Source organism: Salmo trutta, chromosome 34 (genome assembly GCF_901001165.1).
Source record: "Salmo trutta chromosome 34, fSalTru1.1, whole genome shotgun sequence".
NCBI classification, from domain to species: Eukaryota; Metazoa; Chordata; class Actinopteri; order Salmoniformes; family Salmonidae; genus Salmo; species Salmo trutta.
Window position 1 is genome coordinate 30,649,465 of NC_042990.1, and position 27,391 is coordinate 30,676,855.

The 27,391-nt window shown below is 45.0% G+C and overlaps 1 protein-coding gene across 8 annotated transcripts in view; it reads right to left on the bottom strand.

Moving 5' to 3' along the window:
• Positions 1 to 390: 390 nt before the first annotated feature.
• The window catches only part of LOC115174012 (neurabin-1), a 110,707-nt gene continuing 83,706 nt past the window's right edge, over positions 391 to 27,391 (bottom strand). For 4 of the 8 annotated variants that reach the window (XM_029732602.1, XM_029732599.1, XM_029732601.1 and 1 more), the window contains 10 exons: positions 25,781 to 25,892; positions 17,315 to 17,397; positions 14,256 to 14,400; positions 13,808 to 13,928; positions 7,746 to 7,794; positions 7,501 to 7,545; positions 5,091 to 5,210; positions 4,653 to 4,676; positions 4,179 to 4,361; positions 391 to 3,671 (listed from right to left, as the gene is read on the bottom strand). In XM_029732602.1, coding sequence (XP_029588462.1) covers positions 3,459 to 3,671; positions 4,179 to 4,361; positions 4,653 to 4,676; positions 5,091 to 5,210; positions 7,501 to 7,545; positions 7,746 to 7,794; positions 13,808 to 13,928; positions 14,256 to 14,400; positions 17,315 to 17,397; positions 25,781 to 25,892 — 1,095 coding nt within the window. In that variant the 3' untranslated portion in view covers positions 391 to 3,458. The remainder of the gene's footprint in view (positions 3,672 to 4,178; positions 4,362 to 4,652; positions 4,677 to 5,090; positions 5,211 to 7,500; positions 7,546 to 7,745; positions 7,795 to 13,807; positions 13,929 to 14,255; positions 14,401 to 17,314; positions 17,398 to 25,780; positions 25,893 to 27,391) is intronic. The other 4 variants (XM_029732606.1, XM_029732603.1, XM_029732604.1 and 1 more) reach the window with 3 other exon arrangements.

Consider the following 27,391-nt stretch of genomic DNA (forward strand, 5'->3'; position numbering starts at 1 on the left):
ACCCCAACCCCAGCCCCAACCCCAACCACAGCCCCCAACCCCAGCCCCAACCCCAACCCCAACCACAGCCCCCAGCCCCAACCCCAACCACAGCCCCCAACCCCAGCCCCAACCACAGCCCCCAGCCCCAACCCCAACCACAGCCCCCAGCCCCAACCCCAACCACAGCCCCCAACCCCAACCCCAACCACAGCCCCCAACCCCAGCCCCAACCACAGCCCCCAGCCCCAACCCCAGCCCCAACCACAGCCCCCAGCCCCAACCCCAACCACAGCCCCCAGCCCCAACCCCAGCCACAACCCCAACCCCAGCCACAGCCACAACCCCAGCCCCAAAGGTCACACAAACTGTACACAGGCAGCGTACTGACACAGTAGAAAACAAGGCTTCTTCAGGGTTAATACAACATATTGCTTTCAGCTTTTACTGTACATACAAAAGTCATAGAGTGCTATCCAATGGTAGACTGGGTGGGTGAGCGTTGGGAATAGGTTGAAGTAGTGTTACAAAAGGGTTTCATCGTAGCATAACCCCAGACGCTCTGTTATAAGAGTAGCAGTGGGGTAACGTGACAGGAAGGACGCTGCAACTACAATCACAATGAAAGAGGAAGGGGATTTTTTGTTGTTGCTCAGGTTATGCAATTTAAGGGCTGGATTTAAAGGCTGGATTCAATCCGTATCGCCGAAGTATCGCGGAAGATCCGCGTGATGTTAAGGCAATTTCCGATTGATCTGACATATGCAGTGTTTACCATGAATGCAGTCTCCGCGACTGCGGGAACATTGCCTTTAATTGTCAACCGCACTATAAAGCGGTTCTTCAGTGCCACGGATTGAATAGAGCCCTAAATCGGGTTAACATACAAACTTCAAGCCTCGTAATCACTCAATTTGATGATCATTTTCATTTTTACAACATTTTATGAACATTTGTTTTAGAATTTTTTGGCAAAAGGGTAATCATACAATTTCTCGATATTATAATTATGCGTTAATACTCTAATGTTGCATAAGTTATTATAAACAATAGCCAAAATGCTTTGTTTTTAGCATAAAAATGACAAATTATATCAAATAAACATTTATACCGGTCTAATCTAAGTGGCATTGCATGGTACTATCATATTTGTGTCTCTTTAAAGGGACAGTTCACTGAAAAACTATCCGTTAGTATTTTGTTCATCAGTCCACTGTTAACACAATCCCACAGAATTGTGCATGTCACGTTTTCAAGATAGAGCACTTTCAACACAGAGCAGAAACTGTGACGCTGATGTGTTTTGTTTTTGAGTGAACTATCCCTTTAACAGGAATGGGAACACTGTATCCAAAGCTGCCTTACATGTTTCTGTTGCATCAGGCTCCGGGGTGAAGTTTCCCCTTAGGTACAGATCTAGGATCAGCTTCTCCTCCTCCAATCCTAACCTTAACCATTAGTGGGGGAAATGCAAAACTGACACAAGATCAGTGTCAAGGGGCAACTTCACCCTACTCTGTTGCAACAACAGTAGCATCACCGTCATGGAGACATTTCAATGGCCATACATTGTATGTAAACATGACCAAATGATGATTCCTGGGTAAGATAATGGAACAGAATGACTGACATATATTCAAAAGACATATTGCATACAGCATCATTACAGCAACTATGTCCATGTCATTTAAAAAATGTAAAGGTATCTATTAAGAAACATTGAGATATAAAATCCAAAGTGGTTGGACTGTATTGCGTGCATGTATCTAGTGCAATGTTTGTAATTGTGTATGTACCGCGGCGAAACCAAGGGCCCCAGTCATGATGAACCTGTAATGAACCTGTACACAAATACAACCCTCTCTTTTGATTTTGCGTCTTTCTTCATGTTTCAGTTTAGTTTTGTTGTTTGTATTATTTTGTTGTTGTATTGTTTGTGTGTCGTTGTATTTCATGTGTGTGACTGTTGTTTATCAGTGTATCAGTATTTTGTTACTTGTCATGTTTTGTGTTTTTTTTTGTGGACCCTAGGACGAGTAGCTGCTGCTTCGGAAAAAACTCATGGGGATCCAAATAAACAAACACGTAAACAAACCAATAAACCCAGGTAGTGGGGTAAATACGCCCTGTTCTGAGAATTCTAACCAAAGAGGCTTTGCGTTATCCCAGGGCATACAACGCAAACAGAATCATCTGAAAAGATCAAATCACAAAAGAATGATGGCATGGTCATCTTATTTGCCAGCTTAGAGACATTTGGGAAATAAAATACAATAATGGATGACTAAATGTCGTCTCACTCTATTTTAACACTCGGGTAACAGCGGGTGGCGTTATGAAAAGGCAGCAATTGGGAATTACTTTAGTTATTTAGATAACATCAACTAGAGGTTGAAAGCAGGTTAGAGGCGGAGGTTGAAGAAGCGACATTATGCATAACTCAGGATCTTCTCTTGAAATCATGTTTTTGGAGATGGGTTTGGTATGTTACAACTTCATGGAAATGTTCACCTCACACAAAGAGGAATCAGTCGACTCACTAAGTCCTTAGTCATTCATAGTGTGAAGTGCTCTAATACGATACAGAGGCAGGTTTACTGTATGCAGAGTAAAGGGTTTAGTTTATACAGTAGTTGAAATTCCAGTGTTGGGACCTCCAGTGTAGTTCCAGCAAAGAACATAAATACCTCTTGTTCCTCCCACAGACTTGGTTCTTATTCCACAAGTCTTGAAACTTGTCTGCTCAATAGACTTGAGTTCCTCTTGAGTAGTTCCAGTGTTGTTGTTATTCTCCAGTGGTGGGATTCAAGCAGCAGGCCTGTGCCCTAGTGGTGAGATCTGGGTATTGCACCACCATCCACTACACAGGTATGGCCCCTAGTGGTGAGATTCAGTAATTGTACCACCATCCACGACACAGGCCTTTTATACAATATGTAATGTGCTTCATCAGAGCTATGAGGGGAGATTCAGATTTCATAAATCCATCTAGCTATCTGCACAGGATAAACATGTTCTCTATATAAAAAATGGCACATTAGACATATTTATCTATATATTATCATATATGTACATTCACTACTTTTTCATTATGTCTAAAGGTGTTTAATATAACACATCATAGAAAGAGGAGGAACACAGACAGATGTGATATGCCTTTTAAAAAGATACTCAGAATGAATAAATACATCTAAATGACACCAAAATAAATCAAATGTAATGGCGCAGGAGGTTTGGAAACACTACGAGGATGTACAATGATGTGAGAGGCAGCATCTTTACTATCCAACTGTCTGCTCATTTTGGTATCATCTGTTTGGTGGTACAGTAGCTCGACAGCCTCCACCACTACAGCCTGAACTCAAGCCCTGTTAGGTGTTCAGCTCAGTGTTTCTGCTGACTGTTTCTATCCCTGGAGATGTTACTTGGTAGCAGTGGTTGGTAGAAAGACAAGGAGAGGTAGGTCTTAAAGGCGTGGGTTACTCTGCTGTGCCCCCTGTTGTTTCGGAGTGGCCCTTGTTGCTGGGTTTGTGGGCCTGTTTCTTTTGCTGCTCAAGCTCTTTCTTGCGAAGCTTCGCTCGCCGTTTGTCCAGTTTCTGCCGGTTCCGCCGAGCCTTCTCCATCAGGACCTTGAGATCCTTCACCTTCTTCTTGATCAGAGCCCGGTCCTGGGAGGAGGCAACGCCAAGGGTCTATACATAAACACACCACACGCGTGCACACACACACATACACACACACACAGGACAGGGGTCAGAGATGGGGGGATGTGAGTGAACAGGAGCACTAGTCAGGGAATAAAACTCGGCAGCTATGATCAAAACAAATATAACAGGAGTTGTAACAATTTGAGTCTATATCGGCCCAAAGCTTCAGGGCAAATTACTATATCAAAATGTTAAACTACTTGTACCTTGACGGGTGGCACCAAACACCCTGGAAACAATGACAATACATAAACAATGTGATACTAGTAACTAACTAGTAACTAAGGCCAGGATTCAAGCCAAGCAGCGAACTTTAACAGACTTTTAGGATTGAGCTGACATGCAGCGTTTACAATGAATGTGATCTCCACGAATGCATTTAAGGTGCATTGTGGGCTGCATAGTGTGATGCTCTATAACTCATTTAGAATTGAATCCAGAAGTAACTAACATAGCTGGAAATCTACAATACCACAGACTTCAGTCCGTCACCTTGAGCTCAGTGCTGTCCAGCTGCAGTAGCTGGTCTCCGTCCACATTGTTGACCGTGAACTCTGGGATGTACTGCTCCAGATTTAGTCCCATGAGCCAGCGGGACACCTGCTGGGAGGTCCACTCTGTCACACTGATGTTCTGCCACTGGTGCTGCTTGGGGCACTGGCCCTCATCTAGGATCTAGACACACACACACACAGCGCCGAGAGAGCACACATAGTGATGGGTGAATAATTTCGAAATGTCTAGAATAGAAGTTGAGAGCATGCTGAAGACTGAACGTCACATTTGTGACATGCACTTCAATAGAGAAATAGAGAAAAACAGTAGCCTATGAAAGGTTTAGACTAATGAGTAAGCATGCATGTGATGTAAACATAGGCTTTTTACAAGCTTGGTAAACAGTATGGGAGCATGCATAATGTTTTGTTTTTCTGGCTTCCTCGGTGGCCACTCAGAACTAGATCTCACCTCGTCATCTATCATATCCAGACTCTGAACATGGCAGCACAGAGAACGACAGGACAGGACAGGACAGTTTGTTAACACAAAAACACAGCAGCGGCTCAGGGCACAAAATGGTACAGGGTACAAACAAAATGACCGACTAGCAAAGCTACAGTTGCTAACATCAAAAATAGTTAAATAGAATATAAATTGTAACTAATTAAACATGGAATAGGCCATTCGAACAGCATTGTTACACATTCCAGACACTTGGCAACCAGAGGTTACTCAGCATGACATGACAGGAGCACTAGATGGGGAAATATAGGTCCCTTTTTCTTCATTTTCTACACTTGAGGTAATGTACTCACATTTTTTACATTTTAGGTTGAATAACTAGTTAACTATAACTTGTTGATACTAGGTAGATTTTTTATGTGAGATCAAATCCTTGTTTCTCACCTCGTCTGAGGAGAGCACCAGGGTGTGTGAGCGACCGGACATCTTGGCTTCAGTCAGCAGACCACTGACCTCCACTGAGCTGCTACTGCTGGTACTCAGATCACCCTTCACCACAGGACCCTATGGAGAACAACACCATGCAGAAGTCTATTAGACCTTAGTCAAAACATTGTCTACATCCAAAATGGAATCCTATTCCCTATAAAGTGCCCTATGGGCCTTGGTCAAAAGTAGTGGGGAATTGGGTGCCATTTCAGACAGCCTATAGTCTATCTCAGTTCATTTCAAGGTCTATTTCATTGTATTCCCCTCTCAACACAAAGCAATTTTTGTTCTATGATGTTTTGAATCTAAAGCTAATAAATGCCATTGTTGAAGTCATTTGCTGCAGATTGATTATTTCAATCAATGATTTCATAATGAATAGAGGGAATATATTAGAGGGCCTCTAACAAACATACACAATTAAAACGTCATACATTCTACATACAGAGAATATTTGCACACCTATGGATGATTCAGAGACGTATTGTATTATTCAATGATCAAACATGAATGTGATGCAATTAAATAGAACATAAATATTATACTGTATAATGAAACGGAATGTGTCATTTTACTGTGGTTTGAGCTGTTGTCTGGGGATCTGTATCTGAGCTCAGTCACCTTGACCCTGCAGTGTGTGTGTGCGCGTGCATATGTGTGTGTGAACGTTCATGTCCACAGGCATGTGTGTTTATGTGTGTGTGTTTCCCTGTGAGACCTCAGTAGTTCTCTCTGTCCCCAGTGATAACAATAATAAACGCTGTCTGGCAGACAGACAGCTGTGAAGTTTACAGCTGACCAGACTGACCGACCGACCGATTGCCTGACCTCCCTCCCTCCCTCCCTCCCTCCCTCCCTCCCTCCCTCCCTCCCTCCCTCCCTCCCTCCCTATCTACCTACCTACCTCCCTCCCTCCCTCCCTACCGACCGACCTACCTCCCTCCCTCCCTCCCTCCCTCCCTCCCTCCCTCCCTCCCTCCCTACCGACCTACCTCCCTCCCTCCCTACCTACCTACCTCCCTCCCTACCTACCTACCGACCGACCTACCTCCCTCCCTCCCTCCCTCCCTCCCTACCTCCCTCCCTCCCTCCCTACCTACCTACCTACCCACCCTAGGTGGCTGTGCCTTAGTCAACAAGCCGTGTGGAGGCCTGAGAAAACTTGGTGTCAGCTATAGCTGTCATTTGATGTCAGCACAAACATAACCCTCCTTTTGATCTGAGGACTGTGAAGTAAGTCTGTCTGATTCTCTAGCCTGTGGCCAGATTTGATCGACTGAGCTGGGTAACTAGTTGCACTTACAGTACCTCTCTGGTCCTTTTTTAGGTGAAAAGCTTGAGTCACAATATCTATGACTAATTCATTGGTTTGCAGCCTTGAGGTTTGTGAGAAGAGAGAGATACAGCACCTCGACATTTACCTCACCTCAGGGTTATGTATCAGGGATGAAAGACTAGGTACTATGAACGTCATTGGATATTGTACACTGAGTGTACAAAACATTAGGAACACCTTCCTAATATTGAGTTGCACCCCCTTTTGCCCACAGAACAGTCTCAATTCGTCGAGGCATGGACTCTACAAGGTGCTGAAAGCTTTCCACAGGGATGCTGGCTCATGTTGACTCCAACGCTTCCCACAGTTGTGTCAAGTTGGCTGGATGTCCTTTGGGTGGGGGACCATTCTTGATACTGTACACACCGGCAACTGTTGAGTATGAAAAACCCAGCAGCGTTGCAGTTCTTGACACACTCAAACTGGTGCCCGTGGCACCTACTACCATACCCCATTCAAAGGCACTTCTTTAATCCTTCTTTAACCCGTCTCCTCCCATTCATCTATACTGATTGAAGTGGATTTAACAAGTGATATCAATAAGGGATCATAGCTTTCACCTGGTCAGTCAATGTCTTGGAAAGAGCAGGTGTTCATAATGTTTTGTACACTCCGTGTATTGAAGAGATTTCCCCATTGCTATAGCTTGATTAATAACATCAGTGGCTAGAGAATATCTAATGAATGAATTACTATGGACAAATCAAACATAATCAGTCCCAAAGTGAGCGCCAGATAATGTGATTAAAAGAGAAATGCCGTAATGCAAAAACCCAACCTTTGAAATTATAATATCTAAATACATGAGTTATGATGATTCACACCCTTGAATGAATTATAAATTACTGGTCTAAATATTAATCTAATCCAATACACCTTCTATATTTGTGCAAATTACTGAAATGAACTTCAATAACAAGTGCGTTAAGAATATGCTAATCAGCCCGCTTCATACCCTGCTATACAGTAGTTGTTTGGTATTCTGTTTGATTGGGTATGATTGGAGCAACAAAAATACAAATACAATACCAAGTAATATGAATAGGAGAAGAAGTGTGGCCATGTAAGAGATTTCTGTTAAACACAAAGGCATCAGAACCAGACAGAGGTTAAATTAACGCAACGAAAAACAAACAATATGCACCACAATAGCCTACAGGTATTATATAATAATATGCATTAGCACACTTCAGTGAGCACTGTCAATATGTATTATCATGGAGATGCCCTGTTCCTGTTTACTGTGTACATTGGGGTTCTCTTCACATACATACCTTGGCCTTGAGTTTCTCTGGGCTATTCTCAGCAGAGGGTTCTGTAGAACTGAGGATAAGAGGCATGAGTTGGTAGAGAGAGAAACAGATTGTTATGTTGGTAGAAAACAACTATAGACATAAGAACAGATTTACTCAACATTCACACCAGTAAAATGCTTCTCCAGAGAGAAGAACACATCAAAGGAGAAGAACAAAAGGTCAAAGGTCAAAGGAGAAACCAGACAGGTTCATGAAGTATCTTTGTATTTTTCCTCCTCCCTGAGGATAACAGGGCTGGACGCGTAATGAACTAACTGACCCAGGCAGTATTGGAGGTGAGATGGACGCTAAACGGATTGGACACATTGACCTTTCTCTGATCCACGGCTGAGTCACACAGAAATGCATCTACTAAACACAAGACCTGAATACTGTGTGTGTGTGTGTGTGTGTGTGTGTGTGTGTGTGTGTGTGTGTGTGTGTGTGTGTGTGGTACAGCGCTCTCTTATCATCCACACACAGCCGTAAAGCAAGCAGCAAGCATGAGATGTATTCATGGATAGTCCCACAGACAGACCAGTGCCTGATCAAGAGTGGTGTTAGTGTGCCGGAGGGATGGGGGGTAAGTTAGGGGGTTGAAGGGGTTTATGGAGGGAAAGGGTTGGTGGGTTTGGTGGGATGGAGGGGTGGGTTTGGTGGGATGGAGGGGTGGTTCTGGTGGGATGGAGGGGTGGGTTTGGTGGGATGGAGGGGTGGGTTTTGGTGGGATGGAGGGGTGGGTTTGGTGGGATGGAGGGGTGGGTTGGTGGGTTTGGTGGGATGGAGGGGTGGGTTTGGTGGGATGGAGGGGTGGTTCTGGTGGGATGGAGGGGTGAGTTTTGGTGGGATGGAGGGGTGGGTTGGTGGGATGGAGGGGTGGGTTTGGTGGGATGGAGGGGTGAGTTGGTGGGATGGAGGGGTGGGTTGGTGGGATGGAGGGGTGGGTTGGTGGGATGGAGGGGTGGGTTTGGTGGGATGGAGGGGTGAGTTGGTGGGATGGAGGGGTGGGTTGGTGGGATGGAGGGGTGGGTTGGTGGGTTTGGTGGGATGGAGAGGTGGGTTGGTGGGTTTCGTGGGATGGAGGGGTGGGTTGGTGGGATGGAGGGGTGGGTTGGTGGGATGGAGGGGTGGGTTGGTGGGATGGAGGGGTGGGTTTGGTGGGATGGAGGGGTGGGTTGGTGGGATGGAGGGGTGGGTTTGGTGGGATGGAGGGGTGGGTTGGTGGGTTTGGTGGGATGGAGGGGTGGGTTGGTGGGATGGAGGGGTGAGTTTGGTGGGATGGAGGGGTGGGTTGGTGGGATGGAGGGGAGGGTTTGGTGGGATGGAGGGGTGGGTTTGGTGGGATGGAGGGGTGGGTTGGTGGGATGGAGGGGTGGGTTTGGTGGGATGGAGGGGTGGGTTGGTGGGTTTGGTGGGATGGAGGGGTGGGTTGGTGGGATGGAGGGGTGGGTTTGGTGGGATGGAGGGGTGGGTTGGTGGGTTTGGTGGGATGGAGGGGTGGGTTGGTGGGATGGAGGGGTGGGTTTGGTGGGATGGAGGGGTGGGTTTGGTGTAGAGGTCGACCGATTATGATTTTTCAGCGCCGATACCGATACCGATTATTGGATGGCCAAAAACCCCGATGCCGATTAATCGGCCAATTTTTTATTTATTTTTATTTGTAATAATGACAATTACAACAATACTGAATGAACACTTATTTTAACTTAATATAATACATCAATAAAATCAATTTAGCCTCAAATAAATAATGAAACATGTTCAATTTGGTTTAAAAAATGCAAAAACAAAGTGTTTGAGGAGAAAGTAAAAGTGCATTATGTGCCATGTAAGAAAGCTAACGTTTAAGTTCCTTGCTCAGAACATGAGAACATATGAAAGCTGGTGGTTCCTTTTAACATGAGTCTTCAATATTCCCAGGTAAGAAGTTTTAGGTTGTAGTTATTATAGGAATTATAGGACTATTTCTCTCTATACGATTTGTATTTCATATACCTTTGACTATTGGATGTTCTTATAGCACTTTAGTATTGCCAGTGTAACAGTATAGCTTCCGTCCCTCTCCTCGCTCCTACCTGGGCTCGAACCAGGAACACATCGACAACAGCCACCCTCGAAGCAGCGTTACCCATGTAGAGCAAGGGAAACAACCACTCCAAGTCTCAGAGCGAGTGACGTTTGAAACGCTATTAGCGCGCACCCGGCTAACTAGCTAGCCGTTACACCAGCCTAATCTTGGGAGTTGACAGGCTTGAAATCATAAACAGCGCAATGCATTGCGAAGGGCTTCTGGCAAAAGGCACGGAAGTGCTGTTTTGAATGAATGCTTACGAGCCTACTGCTGCCTATCATCGCTCAGTCAGACTGCTCTATCAAATCATAGACTTAATTATAACATAATAACACACAGAAACACGAGCCTTAGGTCATTAATATGGTCGAATCCGGAAACTATCACATTTATTCTTTCAGTGAAATACGGAAACGTTCCGTATTTTATCTAACGGGTGGCATCCAAAAGCCTAAATGTTCCTGTTACATTACACAACCTTCAATGTTATGTCATAATTACGTAAAATTCTGGCAAATTAGTTCGCAACGAGCCAGGCGGCCCAAACTGTTGCATATACCCTGACTCTGTGTGCAATGAACGGAAGAGAAGTGACAATTTCACCTGGTTAATATTGCCTGCTAACCTGGATTTCTTTTAGCTAAATATGCAGGTTTCAAAATATATACTTCTGTGTATTGATTTTAAGAAAGGCATTGATGTTTATGGTTAGGTACAGTCGTGCAACGATTGTGCTTTTTTCGCAAATGCGCTTTTGTTAAATCATCTCCCGTTTGGCGAAGTCGGCTGTCTTTGTTAGGAAGAAATAGTCTTCACAGTTCGCAACGAGCCAGGCGGCCCAAACTGCTGCATATACCCGGACTCTGTTGCAGAGGTGACACATTTTCCCTAGTTAAAAGAAATTCATGTTAGCAGGCAATATTAACTAAAGTTGCAGGTTTAAAAATATATACTTGTGTATTGATTTTAAGAAAGACATTGATGTTTATGGTTAGGCACAAGTTGGAGCAACGACAGACCTTTTTCGCGAATGCGCACCGCATCGATTATATGCAACGCAGGACAGACTAGATAAACTAGTAATATCATCAACCATGTGTAGTTAACTAGTGATTATGATTGATTGATTGATTGATTGTTTTTATAAGATAAGTTTAATGCTAGCTAGCAACTTACCTTGGCTTCTTACTGCATTCGCGTAACAGGCAAGCTCTTCGTGGAGTGCAATGTAAAGCAGGTGGTTAGAGCGTTGGACTAGTTAACCGTAAGGTTGCATCCCCAAGCTGACAAGGTAAAAATATGTAATTCTGCCCCTGAACAAGGCAGTTAACCCACCGTTCCTAGGCCGTCATTGAAAATAAGAATGTGTTCTTAACTAACTTGCCTAGTTAAAAAATATTTATATATAAAAAAAACATTTTAAAACAATAATCGGTAAATCGGTGGCCAAAAATACTGATTACCGATTGTTATGAAAACTTGAAATCGGCCCTAATTAATCGGCCATTCCGATTAATCGGTCGACCTCTAGTTTGGTGGGATGGGTGTGCAGTGACCCCTGTTTGTTGTGTAGGAGTCCCAGCTGTGTTTCTTTCTTCAATCACAGCAGCTGCTGCCAGCCAACCAGAGTCAGCCTCACGCAGTCATACAGACAGTCACAGCAGCTGCTGCCAGCCAACCAGAGTCAGCCTCACGCAGTCATACAGACAGTCACAGCAGCTGCTGCCAGCCAACCAGAGTCAGCCTCACGCAGTCATACAGACAGTCACAGCAGCTGCTGCCAGCCAACCAGAGTCAGCCTCACGCAGTCATACAGACAGTCACAGCAGCTGCTGCCAGCCAACCAGAGTCAGCCAAGTGACCAGTCGCAGACACAGACACAGACACACACACACACACACACACACACACACACACACACACACACACACACACACACACACACACACACACACAGACACACCGTCTGCAACAGCTGGAAAACATTGTAGAGTAAGCCCTCAGTAAGGATCGCAGACAGTCTAAGGATACAGTATCTAACAGCACAGCAGTCAAAGGAACGGGTAGTAACCTTGTGGCGAAATCCTGCACGGAGCCTTCACCGTGTGCTTCCACTTTAAGAGCGCATCAGCAGTCAAAATATAGCTCTTCTGGCTCTCTGTGGAGAGCTCTGGGCTGGCGGGGCAGTTTCACAGTGTGTGCAACTCTGCAGAAGTCATGTTTATTTTCACGTGCTTAGTTTTTAAAGTGTTTAAGTTGATCGCCGGTGTATCTTTTGGGGCCGCTCCTGTCATTGTTTGCATGGAGTGATAGCAACATTGTTGTGAAGCTTTGACAAACAAACCAACCAACCATCAGGTGTATTTAACAGACAGTCAGTGCAACTGCAAGCCTGAAGTCAACAGCTAAGACCCCTTTCTCTCTCTTACTCTCATTTTCCTTTCAATGCTTTACACTGCAGCAGACTCTGTTTTTTCAATGCGCTCCCTTTAATGTTCAGTGTCGCTGGACTATTATTTCCCTGCCAGACATATTTGGGTTGACATTTTAGTAAAAGGGAGGTTGCGTGCAAGTTTATTGTTGTTTGAACTGTATTGATTTGGTGTGGTACTATTGACATTTGGCCAAGAAGAGTTTGGACATTTTAAGACCTTTGTTTTGTCTATGAAAACACCCCCACAAACCCATCCCCCCCCTTGCTCCTCCCCCTCACCCATTCACACCCCCTCACTCTCCCCACACACCCATTCACACCCCCTCACTCCTCTACTGGAAGGTAATACAGAAAATTGCAAATTCTCTATGGGTTATGACTGGGTTCTTTCTTGTCAATTGTTTCTATGAAGTTGCCTTTGAATTGCTCTGCCATTATTTTTGTATGAGGTATTATTGGTTGGGTTACCCCTGTGCTGTGACATGTGTTATATCTGGTCTCAGTCTCCAGTCTCAATGCTGCAATAGTCTATGTGCCGGGGGGCTAGGGTCAGTCTGTTATATCTGGTGTAATTTTCCTATCCTATCTGGTGTCCTGTGTGAATTTAAGTATGCTCCCTCTAATTCTCTCTCTCCCTCCCATCCCAGAGGACCTGAGCCCTAGGATCATGCCTCAGGACTACCTGGCCTGATGACTCCTGGCTGTCCCCAGTCCACCTGGTCATGCTGCTGCTCCAGTTCTGCCTGCGGCTAGGGAACCCTGACCAGGTCCAGGACGTGCTACCTTGTCCTGGACCTGCTGTTTTCAACTCTCTCTCTCTACCGCACCTGCTGTCTCTAACTCTGAATGCTCGGCTATGAAAAGCCACCTGTCATTTACTCCTGAGGTGCTGACCTGTTGCACCCTTTACAACCACTGTGATTATTATTATTTGACCCTGCTGGTCATCTATGAACGTTTGACCATCTTAAAGAACAATCTGGCCTTAAATGGCCATGTACTCTTATAATCTCCACCCAGCACAGCCAGAAGAGGACTGGCCACCCCTCAGAGCCTGGTTCCTCTTTAGGTTTCTTCCTAGGTTCCTGCCTTTCTAGGGAGTTTTTCCTAGCCACCGTGCTTCTACATCTGCATTGCTTGCTGTTTGGGGTTCTAGGCTGGGTTTCTTGTACAGCATTTTGTGGCATCTGCTGATGTAAAAAGGGCATTATAAATACATTTGATAGATATGGTGTGCCTTATCCTTTCTCTCCACTGGCTATCTGGCCAAACGGCTACACTATGGGCAGTCCCTTCTGCTGATGTGTGTTTGGTAGGGGGTCTCTATCTATCCTACACTTTTCCTTTCGGCAGGGTTAATCATTTTCTTTACCCTTTCTAACAATACCACTACAACCTCTAGACGCTCATCTGGGGTCAGTTTAGCGTTTCCCCCTTTAAGGTTAGGATGGGAGGGGAAGCTGATCCTAGATCTGTACCTAGGGGAAACGTCACCCTGGAGTCAGAGGAACACAGTGGTAGCGAGGCGGTTAGTACCTGTTTCCAGGTGAACTTCTGGGGTCTTTCCCTTTGCTTCGTGTCAGTGGGTCCAGACCTCTCCTGATGATCTTCTCCTCCAGGCTGAGAGAGGGGCTGGACACCACAGGAGACTGAGACCCTGCACACATCATCAGTGGTTCAGCAAATATATACTAACATGCAGCAAAGATAGTGATAACCTACATTGGAATCCATCATGTGACTAAGACTTTCTTGTAAACCATAATTGAAGACCATGGGAGATCTGAGCGATAATTTGGGTTCCACACTCATATTCTTGAGATGCTAGCCTTAAACATGTGTGTAACAGTTCACTTAAAAACGTCAAGTAAAATAGTTTAGGGTAAGTCAACTTTGTCCAAGCCAGAATGGACCATAGGGAAGGAGGCTCCTGTATCTATAGTGATGAACAATAAAATATTTTATGATGTGGTTCTACACTGACCGTCGTTGTCTGCAGCCTGCTGGAGGAGGGTATGTCTGGGGGAGTCCTCAGCACTGCCAGGGGCCCTGGAGGGTCTGGACTCATCCACAGTACTGGAGGCTGCACTCCGGATGGACGAACGAGTACTGCCAGGGCCCTCTGATGTCTGGAGAGACGGGGAGGTGAGAAGGGGGGGACAGAGTGAGGATGGATCAATAGAGAAGGAGAAAGATGGAAGTCGGGATAGAAAGAGAGACAGAGATGAACACAGAGAAAGAGACATTTACTTTAACAATGCTATCAAAAAAAGAGAGACACTGAGACAGTTCACCCTGAGGCACCTGACAGCCACCTAACTCCGTAAATTAAATATGTCCTCTCTCCCTCTCTTTCTCTCTCTCTCTCGATGTACCATTATCCAGAGGTCGTTATCTTACCGTAGTAAAGGTTACACACTAATTGCATGATTTCCTCCGGTATAGTGGACGGTGACTGTCTGTCTCCAGTATAGTGGCCGGTGACTGTCTGTCTCCAGTATAGTGGCCGGTGACTGTCTGTCTCCAGTATAGTGGCCGGTGACTGTCTGTCTCCAATATAGTGGCCGGTGACTGTCTGTCTCCAGTATAATGGCCGGTGACTGTCTGTCTCCAGTATAATGGCCGGTGACTGTCTGTCTCCAGTATAGTGGACGGTGACTGTCTGTCTCCAGTATAGTGGCCGGTGACCGTCTGTCTCCGGTATAGTGGCCGGTGACCGTCTGTCTCCAGTATAGTGGCCGGTGACCGTCTGTCTCCGGTATAGTGGCCGGTGACTGTCTGTCTCCAGTATAATGGCCGGTGACTGTCTGTCTCCAGTATAGTGGACGGTGACTGTCTGTCTCCAATATAGTGGCCGGTGACTGTCTGTCTCCAGTATAGTGGCCGGTGACTGTCTGTCTCCAGTATAGTGGCCGGTGACTGTCTGTCTCCAGTATAGTGGCCGGTGACTGTCTGTCTCCAGTATAGTGGCCGGTGACTGTCTGTCTCCAATATAGTGGCCGGTGACTGTCTGTCTCCAGTATAATGGCCGGTGACTGTCTGTCTCCAGTATGCCGGTGACCGTCTGTCTCCAGTATAGTGGCCGGTGACTGTCTGTCTCCAGTATAGTGGACGGTGACTGTCTGTCTCCAGTATAGTGGACGGTGACTGTCTGTCTCCAGTATAGTGGCCGGTGACTGTCTGTCTCCAGTATAGTGGCCGGTGACTGTCTGTCTCCAGTATAGTGGCCGGTGACTGTCTGTCTCCAGTATAGTGGCCGGTGACTGTCTGTCTCCAGTATAGTGGACGGTGACTGTCTGTCTCCAGTATAGTGGACGGTGACTGTCTGTCTCCAGTATAGTGGCCGGTGACTGTCTGTCTCCAGTATAGTGGCCGGTGACTGTCTGTCTCCAGTATAGTGGCCGGTGACTGTCTGTCTCCAGTATAGTGGCCGGTGACTGTCTGTCTCCAGTATAGTGGCCGGTGACTGTCTGTCTCCAGTATAGTGGCCGGTGACTGTCTGTCTCCAATATAGTGGCCGGTGACTGTCTGTCTCCAGTATAATGGCCGGTGACTGTCTGTCTCCAGTATGCCGGTGACCGTCTGTCTCCAGTATAGTGGCCGGTGACTGTCTGTCTCCAGTATAGTGGCCGGTGACTGTCTGTCTCCAGTATAGTGGCCGGTAATTGTCTGTCTCCAGTATAGTGGCCGGTGACCGTCTGTCTCCAGTATAGTGGCCGGTGACTGTCTGTCTCCAGTATAGTGGCCGGTAATTGTCTGTCTCCAGTATAGTGGCCGGTGACTGTCTGTCTCCAGTATAGTGGCCGGTGACTGTCTGTCTCCAGTATAGTGGCCGGTGACTGTCTGTCTCCAATATAGTGGCCGGTGACTGTCTGTCTCCAGTATAATGGCCGGTGACTGTCTGTCTCCAGTATGCCGGTGACCGTCTGTCTCCAGTATAGTGGCCGGTGACTGTCTGTCTCCAGTATAGTGGCCGGTGACTGTCTGTCTCCAGTATAGTGGCCGGTAATTGTCTGTCTCCAGTATAGTGGCCGGTGACCGTCTGTCTCCAGTATAGTGGCCGGTGACTGTCTGTCTCCAGTATAGTGGCCGGTAATTGTCTGTCTCCAGTATAGTGGCCGGTGACCGTCTGTCTCCAGTATAGTGGCCGGTGACTGTCTGTCTCCAGTATAGTGGCCGGTGACTGTCTGTCTCCAGTATAGTGGCCGGTGACTGTCTGTCTCCAGTATAGTGGCCGGTGACTGTCTGTCTCCAGTATAGTGGCCGGTGACTGTCTGTCTCCAGTATAGTGGCCGGTGACTGTCTGTCTCCAGTATAGTGGCCGGTGACTGTCTGTCTCCAGTATAGTGGCCGGTGACTGTCTGTCTCTAGTATAGTGGCCGGTGACTGTCTGTCTCCAGTATAGTGGCCGGTGACCGTCTGTCTCCAGTATAGTGGACATAGTGGCCGGTGACCGTCTGTCTCCAGTATAGTGGACATAGTGGACGGTGACTGTCTGTCTCCAGTATAGTGGATTTTTAAGCCTATATATTCCTGGGTCACGTCCCAAATGGCACCCTATTCCCTATATAGTACACTACTAGTGCCCTACAAAGGGAATAGGGTGGAATTTGGGACAAAGCCTTGTTCATTATTTTTGCTCAGTAAGGGACAGATCTTATAAATGGGAAAGAGTGTTCTCCAAAAGAGACTTTACCAGCAATTATCTCAGTAAGGAGGGGGAATAGGCTTTGCCACCACTCAGGATTAGATTGATGTGCCGCCGGGCACTGACTTGTAGCCAGCAATTAATACATTACATAAAGGCTTTTTTATAAGGTCAGAGGACAGACAGGGCTAACCACACAAACACTGTCAGTGTAATTAACTTGAAATAAAACATATAAATGAGAAAACAGTTCAATTCATTTTCAATGAGTAATGTTGATAGAACATCTGGTGGTGATTAGAGCAGATATTATTAATATTGTCATTGTTGTGGATATTAAAAGGTTGAACAGAGGTGTTTGTGTGTTGTGTGTGTTTGTGTGTGTCCATACTAACCTCTCCCTCTGTAGAGCTGATGCTGTCCTGTCCTCTGGAGAGTCTCTGTCTACTACCAGCGTGGGGAACCGCCTCACTCAGCTCTGGATCAACACACACAACACAGCCATCATAAAGGTCTAGCCTGATCCCAGGTCTGTTTGACATAACAAGGAGTTGACATGATAGCACAAACACATCTGGGACCAGGCTAATAAAGGTCCACTTGGTTGATATACATTTTAATGTAATTCTAAAGCAAGTCTGTGATAAAAGAGAGACAGTTTGTCATCAGATCCTATTGAAATGTAGATCTACAGAACTTATAGCTACACACAAATACACACAACGCCACAGAAGAACCTGTTGTCATCATGTCAGAGGTAATCTCTCCCTCTCTCCCTCTCCCTCCCTCTCTCTCTCTCTCTCTCTCTCTCTCCCTCCCTCTCTCTCCCTCTCCCTCCCTCTCTCTCTCTCTCTCTCTCTCCACCTCTCTCTCCACCTCTCTCTCTCTCCCTCTCTCCCTCTCTCTCTCCCTCTCTCCCTCCCTCTCTCCCTCCCTCTCTCTCTCCCTCTCTCTCTCTTCCTCCCTCCCCCCGTCTCTCTTACTGATATTGCTTATTGAACTGTCTCATTCAGTCTCTCCAGATCTGGATCAGTATTCAGAGACTGCCCATTGTCCCCTTATCAGGCCAATTATGGAGATAGCAGATCAAGGGCCACTGTAATCCATTATAATAGACTGGGCCTGGGAGAAAAAGCCGGAGGAGCCCAGAAGAAAAAAAGGCCAGTGAAAGTCTGCGTACCAAAAGGAACCCTACTCCATTTTAATTTAACTAGGGAAGTCAGTTAAGAACAAATTCTTATTTACAATGACAGCCTACCCCGGACGATGCTGGGCCAGTTGTGCGCCGCTCTATGGGACTCCCAATCACGGCCGGTTGTGATATAGCCTGGAATCAACCCAGAGTCTGTAGTGACGCCTCTAGCACTGAGATGCAGTGCCTTAGACCGCTGTGATACAGCCTGGGTCTGTAGTGACGCCTCTAGCACTGAGATACAGTGCCTTAGACCACTGTGATACAGCCTGGGTCTGTAGTGACGCCTCTAACACTGAGATACAGTGCCTTAGACCACTGTGATACAGCCTGGGTCTGTAGTGACGCCTCTAGCACTGAGATACAGTGCCTTAGACCGCTGCGATACAGCCTGGGTCTGTAGTGACGCCTCTAGCACTGAGATACAGTGCCTTAGACCGCTGCGATACAGCCTGGGTCTGTAGTGACGCCTCTAGCACTGAGATACAGTGCCTTAGACCGCTGCGATACAGCCTGGGTCTGTAGTGACGCCTCTAGCACTGAGATACAGTGCCTTAGACCGCTGTGATACAGCCTGGGTCTGTAGTGACGCCTCTAGCACTGAGATACAGTGCCTTAGACCGCTGTGATACAGCCTGGGTCTGTAGTGACGCCTCTAGCACTGAGATACAGTGCCTTAGACCGCTGTGATACAGCCTGGGTCTGTAGTGACGCCTCTAGCACTGAGATACAGTGCCTTAGACCGCTGTGATACAGCCTGGGTCTGTAGTGACGCCTCTAGCACTGAGATACAGTGCCTTAGACCGCTGTGATACAGCCTGGGTCTGTAGTGACGCCTCTAGCACTGAGATACAGTGCCTTAGACCACTGTGATACAGCCTGGGTCTGTAGTGACGCCTCTAGCACTGAGATACAGTGCCTTAGACCGCTGTGATACAGCCTGGGTCTGTAGTGACGCCTCTAGCACTGAGATACAGTGCCTTAGACCGCTGTGATACAGCCTGGGTCTGTAGTGACGCCTCTAGCACTGAGATACAGTGGCTTAGACCGCTGTGATACAGCCTGGGTCTGTAGTGACGCCTCTAGCACTGAGATACAGTGCCTTAGACCGCTGTGATACAGCCTGGGTCTGTAGTGACGCCTCTAACACTGAGATACAGTGCCTTAGACCGCTGTGATACAGCCTGGGTCTGTAGTGACGCCTCTAACACTGAGATACAGTGGCTTAGACCGCTGTGATACAGCCTGGGTCTGTAGTGACGCCTCTAGCACTGAGATACAGTGCCTTAGACCGCTGTGATACAGCCTGGGTCTGTAGTGACGCCTCTAGCACTGAGATACAGTGGCTTAGACCGCTGTGATACAGCCTGGGTCTGTAGTGACGCCTCTAGCACTGAGATACAGTGCCTTAGACCGCTGTGATACAGCCTGGGTCTGTAGTGACGCCTCTAACACTGAGATACAGTGCCTTAGACCGCTGTGATACAGCCTGGGTCTGTAGTGACGCCTCTAACACTGAGATACAGTGGCTTAGACCGCTGTGATACAGCCTGGGTCTGTAGTGACGCCTCTAGCACTGAGATACAGTGCCTTAGACCGCTGTGATACAGCCTGGGTCTGTAGTGACGCCTCTAGCACTGAGATACAGTGGCTTAGACCGCTGTGATACAGCCTGGGTCTGTAGTGACGCCTCTAGCACTGAGATACAGTGCCTTAGACCGCTGTGATACAGCCTGGGTCTGTAGTGACGCCTCTAGCACTGAGATACAGTGCCTTAGACCACTGCGCCACTCAGGAGCCCCTCCACAGTGCACTACTTCTTTTCAGGGCCCATAGAGAATAGAGAATAGGGTGCCATTTGGGACACACCCCAAAACCCAGACGTGTGTTTACTTGTTCCGGCCAGAATTTGTTTTGTATTTGTTTACTGTTTGTTTGTTAACTGAAGTGGCATTGGAGTACAAGGTCAAAGTTGAAAGTGCATTCAGAGGTAATGCACAGTGACAAAAAAAGAGTAAGAGGGATTTGCTAAAAAAGGAGCAACAAGCAAAACAAGCTTTAATCCAAAAACAAATCTCAAGCCTTTGGTACTGTATGTCTTGGAGCTAGTGTTGACAGCATGCAGTAACACAAGCTGCATCCCAAATAATATGGAGTCAGACACAGTCCTGTCTGCCTCTCCATGTCCCTACTAAAGCAATAACAGCACAGTTTGAGGGCATAGGAAATAGGAAACGAGCTGATAGGAGAGCTGTAGGGTGTATCTCAGTGTTTGAGTGACACTGACACATCAACCCCTCCTAAGGATATGTCATTTGTCTCTACAGCCTCCAGTGTCATCTATTGAAATTCCCTGATAGAGACTTATAGCTAAGGCAGGGACATTGTGATGGGGGGACAAGCTGTCCTTGTTACATTGGCAATAACATTTATGGAAATAGTGTCCTGAATCTTCCTCACAGTACATACTGTAAACAATGCATCATCTAGATAGTGTGTTCATCTCAAATGACACCCTATTCCCTATATAGTGCACTACTTTTGACCAGGGCCAGGGCCTGATCTTGGTCTATATCTATGTAAATTATATAGATATAGATGTAGAGAGGTAAATTACATAGATGTAGATGTAGAGAGGTAAATGATATAGACGTAGATGTAGAGAGGTAAATTATATAGATGTAGATGTAGAGAGGTAAATTATATAGATGTAGATGTAGAGAGGTAAATGATATAGATGTAGATGTAGAGAGGTAAATAATATAGATATAGATGTAGAGAGGTAAATAATAGATACAGATGTAGAGAGGTAAATTATAGATATAGATGTTGAGAGATAAATTATATAGACATAGATGTAGAGAGGTAAATTATATAGATATACAGTACCAGTCAAATGTTTGGACACCTACTCATTCAAGGGTTTTTCTTTATTTTTACTATTTTCTACATTGTAGAATAATAGTGAAGACATCAACATTATGAAATAACACATATGGAATCGTAGTAATCCAAAAAAGTGTTAAACAAATCAAAATACATTTTATATTTTAAATTCTTCAAAGTAACCACCCTTTGCCTTGATGACAGCTTTGCACATGCTTGGCATTCTCTCAACCAGCTTCACCTGGAATGCTTTCCAACAGTCTTGAAGGAGTTCCCACATATGCTCAGCACTTGTTGGCTGCTTTTCCTTCACTCTAAGGTCCAACTCATCCCACACCATCTCAATTGGGTTGAGGTCGGGTGATTGTGGAGGTCAGGTCATCTGATCTAGCACTTCATCCCTCTCCTTTTTGGTCAAATAGCCCTTACACAGCCTGGAGCTGTGTTGGGTCATTGACCTGTTGAAAAACAAATGATAGTCCCACTAAGTGCAAACCAGAAGGGATGGCGTATCGTTGCAGAATGCTGTGGTAGCCTTGCTGGTTAAGTGTGCCTTGAATTCGAAATAAATCACAGACAGTGTCACCAGCAAAGCACCCCCACACAATCACACCTCCTCCTCCATGCTTCATGGTGGGAACCACACCTACTCTGCGTCTCACAAATACACGGCGGTTGGAACCAAAAATCTCAAATTTGGACTCATCAGACCAAAAGACAGATTTCCACCGGCTAATGTCCATTACTGGTTTTTCTTGGCCTAAGAAATTCGACCATGAAGGCCTGATTCATGAGGTCTCATCTGAACAGTTGATGTTGAGATGTGCCTGTTACTTGAACTCTGTGAAGCATTTATTTGGGCTGCAATTTCTGAGGCTGGTAACTCTAATGAACTTATCCTCTGCAGCAGAGGTAACTCTGGTCTTCCTTTCCTGTAGCGGTCCTCATGAGAGCCAGTTTCATCATAGCGCTTGATGGTTTTTGCGACTGCACTTGAAGAAACGTTCAAAGTTCTTGACATTTTCCGGATTGACTGACCATCATGTCTTAAAGTAATGATGGACTGTTCTTTCTCTTTGCATATTTGAGTTGTTCTTGCCATAATATGGACTTGGTATTTTACCAAATAGGGCTATCTCTTGTATACCACCCCTGCCTTGTCACAACACAACTGATTGGCTCAAACGCAATAAGGAAATAAATTCCACAAATTAACTTTTAACAAGGCACACCTGTTAATTGAAATGCATTCCAGGTGACTACCTCATGAAGCTGGTTGAGAGAATGCCAACAGTGTGCAAAGCTGTCATCAAGGCAAAAGGGTGGCTACTTTGAAGAATCTCAAATATAAAATATATTTTGATTTGTTCAACACTTTTTTGGTTACTACATGATTCCACATGTGTTATTTCATAGTGTTGATGTCTTCACTATTATTCTACAATGTAGAAAATAGAAAAATAAAGAAAAACCCTTGAATGAGTAGGTGTGTCCTAACTTTCTACTGGTACTGTATATTATTTGGTATACGTAAAGACAAGATTAAATCAAGAATAGTCTGATGTGTGACAATATTAGCCTATAACTTGTGGATTATATATTATCACTTGTGAATGATGCCCAGCATAAGAAACAATTCCTTTGTTTTTGGCGACTTTTTCGAATCATAGTCACACACCTCATGTAGCCCAGCCCAAAGGCCTATATGTTTTAATAAGGTTTGTATCACAACTAAAGTGGCCACATAACTTCTTAAAATTAAGCACATTTATCGGCTTTACAAGGGGTGTAGAGCATAATTGGCATATATAGTTTCAAGTTTGGTGAAGATAATTTTCACCATAAAAATGCACCTTTATAATAAAAGCATTACATGCAAAATTGCATTTGCGGTCACTTTTGATAATGGTGTTTTTCGCTAATGGAACATTGGCGCTTATAGCCTGCTACCATGTGGGCATTGCTGCGCTTATAGCCTTCTACCATGTGGGCATTGCTGCGCTTATAGCCTGCTACCGTGTGGGCATTGCTGCGCTTATAGCCTTCTACCATGTGGGCATTGCTGCGCTTATAGCCTGCTACCATGTGGGCATTGCTGCACTTATAGCCTGCTACCATGTGGGCATTGCTGCGCTTATAGCCTGCTACCATGTGGGCATTGCTGCGCTTATAGCCTGCTACCATGTGGGCATTGCTGTGCTTATAGCCTGCTACCATGTGGGCATTGCTGTGCTTATAGCCTGCTACCATGTGGGCATTGCTGCGCTTATAGCCTGCTACCATGTGGGCATTGCTGTGCTTATAGCCTGCTACCATGTGGGCATTGCTGTGCTTATAGCCTGCTACCATGTGGGCATTGCTGCGCTTATAGCCTGCTACCATGTGGGCATTGCTGCACTTATAGCCTGCTACCATGTGGGCATTGCTGCGCTTATAGCCTGATACCATGTGGGCATTGCTGCGCTTATATGTCTTCACTATTATTCTACAATGTAGAAAATAGTAAAAATAAAGAAAAACCCTTGAATGAGTAGGTGTTCTAAAACTTTTGACTGGTACTGTAGGATGTAGAGGTAAATTATATAGATATAGATGTGGAGAGGTAAATTATACAGATATAGATGTAGAGGTAAATGACAGATATAGATGTAAAGAGGTAAATTATTTAGATATAGATGTAGAGAGGTAAATTATATAGATATAGACTGGTAAATTAATAGATGTAGAGGTAAATGATATACGTAGATGAGAGAGGTAAATAACATAGATACACACTGCGTGCACAATTGTTAGGCAAATTGTATTCCTCGGGATTAATTTTATTGTTGAACAAACAATGCTCTCAGTCAATCCAAAATGTTATTGAACCTCAAACCTGAATATTTAACAAAGGAAAAGTGAGTTTTGTCTTTCTCAGGGAAATATATAAGTGTGCACAATTATTAGGCAACTATTAGTGTGCACAATTATTAGGCAACTAAATTACAAAAATTATTTCTCTCAACTCACTTGTTGATTCTCAATTTTTAGAGTAAGTGTAACAGATAAGTAACACAAAATGACAATTATATAACATTTTTGGCCAATCAAAAATATTCAGTGACCAATATAGCCACCCTTATTTTCAAGAACTGCCATGAGCCAACCATCCATGGAGTCTGTCAGTTTCTTAATCTGTTCACGATCAATTTTCGCTGAAGCAGCAACCACAGCCTCCCAAATGCTGCTCAAAGAGGTGTATTGTCTTCCCTCACTGTAAATCTCACGTTTGAGAAGGGCCCACAAGTTCTCAATAGGATTTAAGTCAGGTGAGGAAGGGGGCCAGGTCGTTATTCAGGCATCTTTGAAGCCCTTGCTGGCTAGCCAAGCAGTGGAGTACTTGGATGCATGTGATGGAGCATTGTCCTGCATAAAGATCATGGCCTTCTAGAATGCTGAGGACTTCTTCCTGTACCACTGTTTGACGAAAGAATCTTCCAGAAACTGGCAGTAGGTTTGGGAGTTGAGTTTCAGTCCATCTTCAACCCGAAAAGGTCCAACTACCTCATCCTCAATGATAGCAGCCCATACCAGTACTCCCTCCTTCACCTTGCTGGCACCTGACTCAAAGTGGTGCCCTGTGTCCATTACTGATCCAGCCACGGGCCCATCCATTTGGTCCATCAAGAGTCACTTTCATTTCATCTGTCCATAAAACCTTTGAAAAATCTGTCTTCAGGTATTTCTTTGCCCAATCTTGACGCTTCAACTTGTGAATCTTATTCAGTGGTGGTCTTGTTTCAGTCTTCTTGACCTTGGCCATGTCTCTGAGCACTTGACACCTTGTACTTCTGAACACTCCAGGTAGGTTGCCGTTCTGGAATACGGTGGCACTGGAGGATAATGGGTTCCTGGTAGTTTGACGTTTAATTATTCTCAAGTCTTTTGCAGTTAATTTGCGCCTTTTCTTCCCCATGCGTTTTTTGCGCCCCAATTGACTATTCGCAACAAAATGTTTGATTGTCCGGTGGTCACGCCTCAATAGTTTAGCTATTTAAAGAGTGTTGCATCCGTCTGAAAGGCATTTTACATTTTTGGCTTTTCAGTGTCAGTTAAATCTCTTTTTTGGCCCATTTTACCTGAGGTAATGAGGCTGCCTAATAATTATGCACACCTTGATATAAGGTGTTATTCACTTTCGCCACAGCCTCCCTCATTACACCTGAAAATGATTAAATCCAATAAGCGTTCAAGTTTATATGGTTTGGAGTTTGAAAATGTGAATAGAAATAATGATAAGATCAGAATACTCACTTGCCTAATAATTGTGCACACAGTGTAGATGTAGAGTTAAATAGCATAGATATAGATGTAGAGAGGTAAATATCATAGATGTAGATGTAGAGAGGTAAATTATATAGATATAGATAGAGGAAAATTATATAGATATAGACGTAGAGGTAAATGATATAGATATAGAGGTAAATTACATAGATATAGACTTAGAGAGGTAAATGATATAGATATAGATGTAGAGTGATAGGTAAATGAAGTCGACTTGAGTCTTTTAAGCTCAATGGGAAGTGGGGGATGAGAATGAATTGATGACTAGTCACAGGGTCCCTGTTGTGACTCACCCTGTTGTGACTCACTACAGAATAATCTGAATATGACCAGTAATGTGTATTATATTACCACAGTGTGGGGTATTATTGCCTGGGTAGGGAGATAGCTATACTAGTAGTAGAGTGTAGTAGAGTGTAAGCATCATATTTCTGTATCTCCCTATCTCCCTGAGACTCACCTCTGGCAGGACCGGCCTTCCCAGGACTCCTTTGGGCACTGTTGTTGTTGTTGTTCACCTGGATGCCATTTTGTTTCATCAGTTGCATCAGCTCAAACTCCAGGGCTGCAATCTGTGAAGAAACCGTTTCGAGTTTCAGTGTAAGTGACCCATGCAGGGTGACTCCCTCCACTGGTAACACCATGTACCAGCAGCGACAGTGTTTTGACCCACAGCCGTTCCATGTCTTTGATCTACTTCAGAGCTAGCGTACCTGATAAGATGGCGCTGGTAGACATGGCCGCTCAGTTTCTAGCTCCTAAGAAACTTTGCAGTATTTTTTTTTGTGTGTATTATTTCTCACATTATAATTCCATTATTTTACTTTTAGGTTTGTATTGTTGTGTATTGTTAGATATTACTGCACTGTTGGAGCTAGGAACAGAAGCATTTCGCTACACCTGCAATAACATCTGCTAAATACAGTTGAGGTCGGAAGTTTACATACACTTAGGTTGGAGTCATTAAAACTTGTTTTTCAACCACTCCACAAATTTCTTGTTAACAAACTATAGTTTTGGCAAGTCGGTTAGGACATCTACTTTGTACATGACACAAGTCATTTTTCCAACAATTGTTTACAGACAGATTATTTCAATTATAATTCACTATATCACAATTCCAGTGGGTCAGAAGTTTACGTACACTAAGTTGACTGTGCCTTTAAACAGCTTGGAAAATTCACAGAAAATTATGTCATGGCTTTAGAAGACTTTGATAGGCTAATTGACATAATTTGAGTCAATTGAAGGTGCACCTGTGGATGTATTTCGAGGCCTAACTTCAAACTCAGTGCCTCTTTGCTTGACATCATGGGAAAATCAAAAGAAACCAGCCAAGACCTCAGAAAAAAATTGTAGACCTCCACAAGTCTGATTCATACTTGGGAGCAATTTCCAAATGCCTGAAGGTACCACGTTCATCTATACAAACAATAGTAAGCAAGTATAAACACCATGGCACCACGCAGACGTCATACTGCTCAGGAAGGAGACGCGTTCTGCCTCCTAGAGATGAACGTACTTTGGTGCAAAAAGTGCAAATCAATCCCAGAACAAAAGCAAAAGACCTTGTGAAGATGCTGGAGGAAACAGGTACAAAAGTATCTATATCCAAAGTAAAACGAGTCCTGAAAGGCCGCTCAGCAAAGAAGAAGCCACTGCTCCAAAACCGCCATAAAAAAGCCAGACTAAGGTTTGCAACTGCAAATGGGGACAAATATCGTACTTTTTGGAGAAATGCCCTCAGGTCTGATGAAACAAAAATAGAACTGTTTGGCCATAATGACCATCATTATGTTTGGAGGAAAAAGGGGGAGGCTTGCAAGCCGAAGAACACCATCCTAATCGTGAAGCACGGGGGTGCAGGATCATGTTGTGGGGGTGCTTTGCTGCAGGAGTGACTGGTACACTTCACAAAACAGATGGCATCATGAGGGAGGAAAATTATGTGGATATATTGAAGCAACATCTCAAGACATCAGTCAGGAAGTTAAAGCTTGGTCGCAAATGGGTCTTCCAAATGGACTATGATCCCAAGCATGCTTCCAAAGTTGTGGCAAAATAGCTTAAG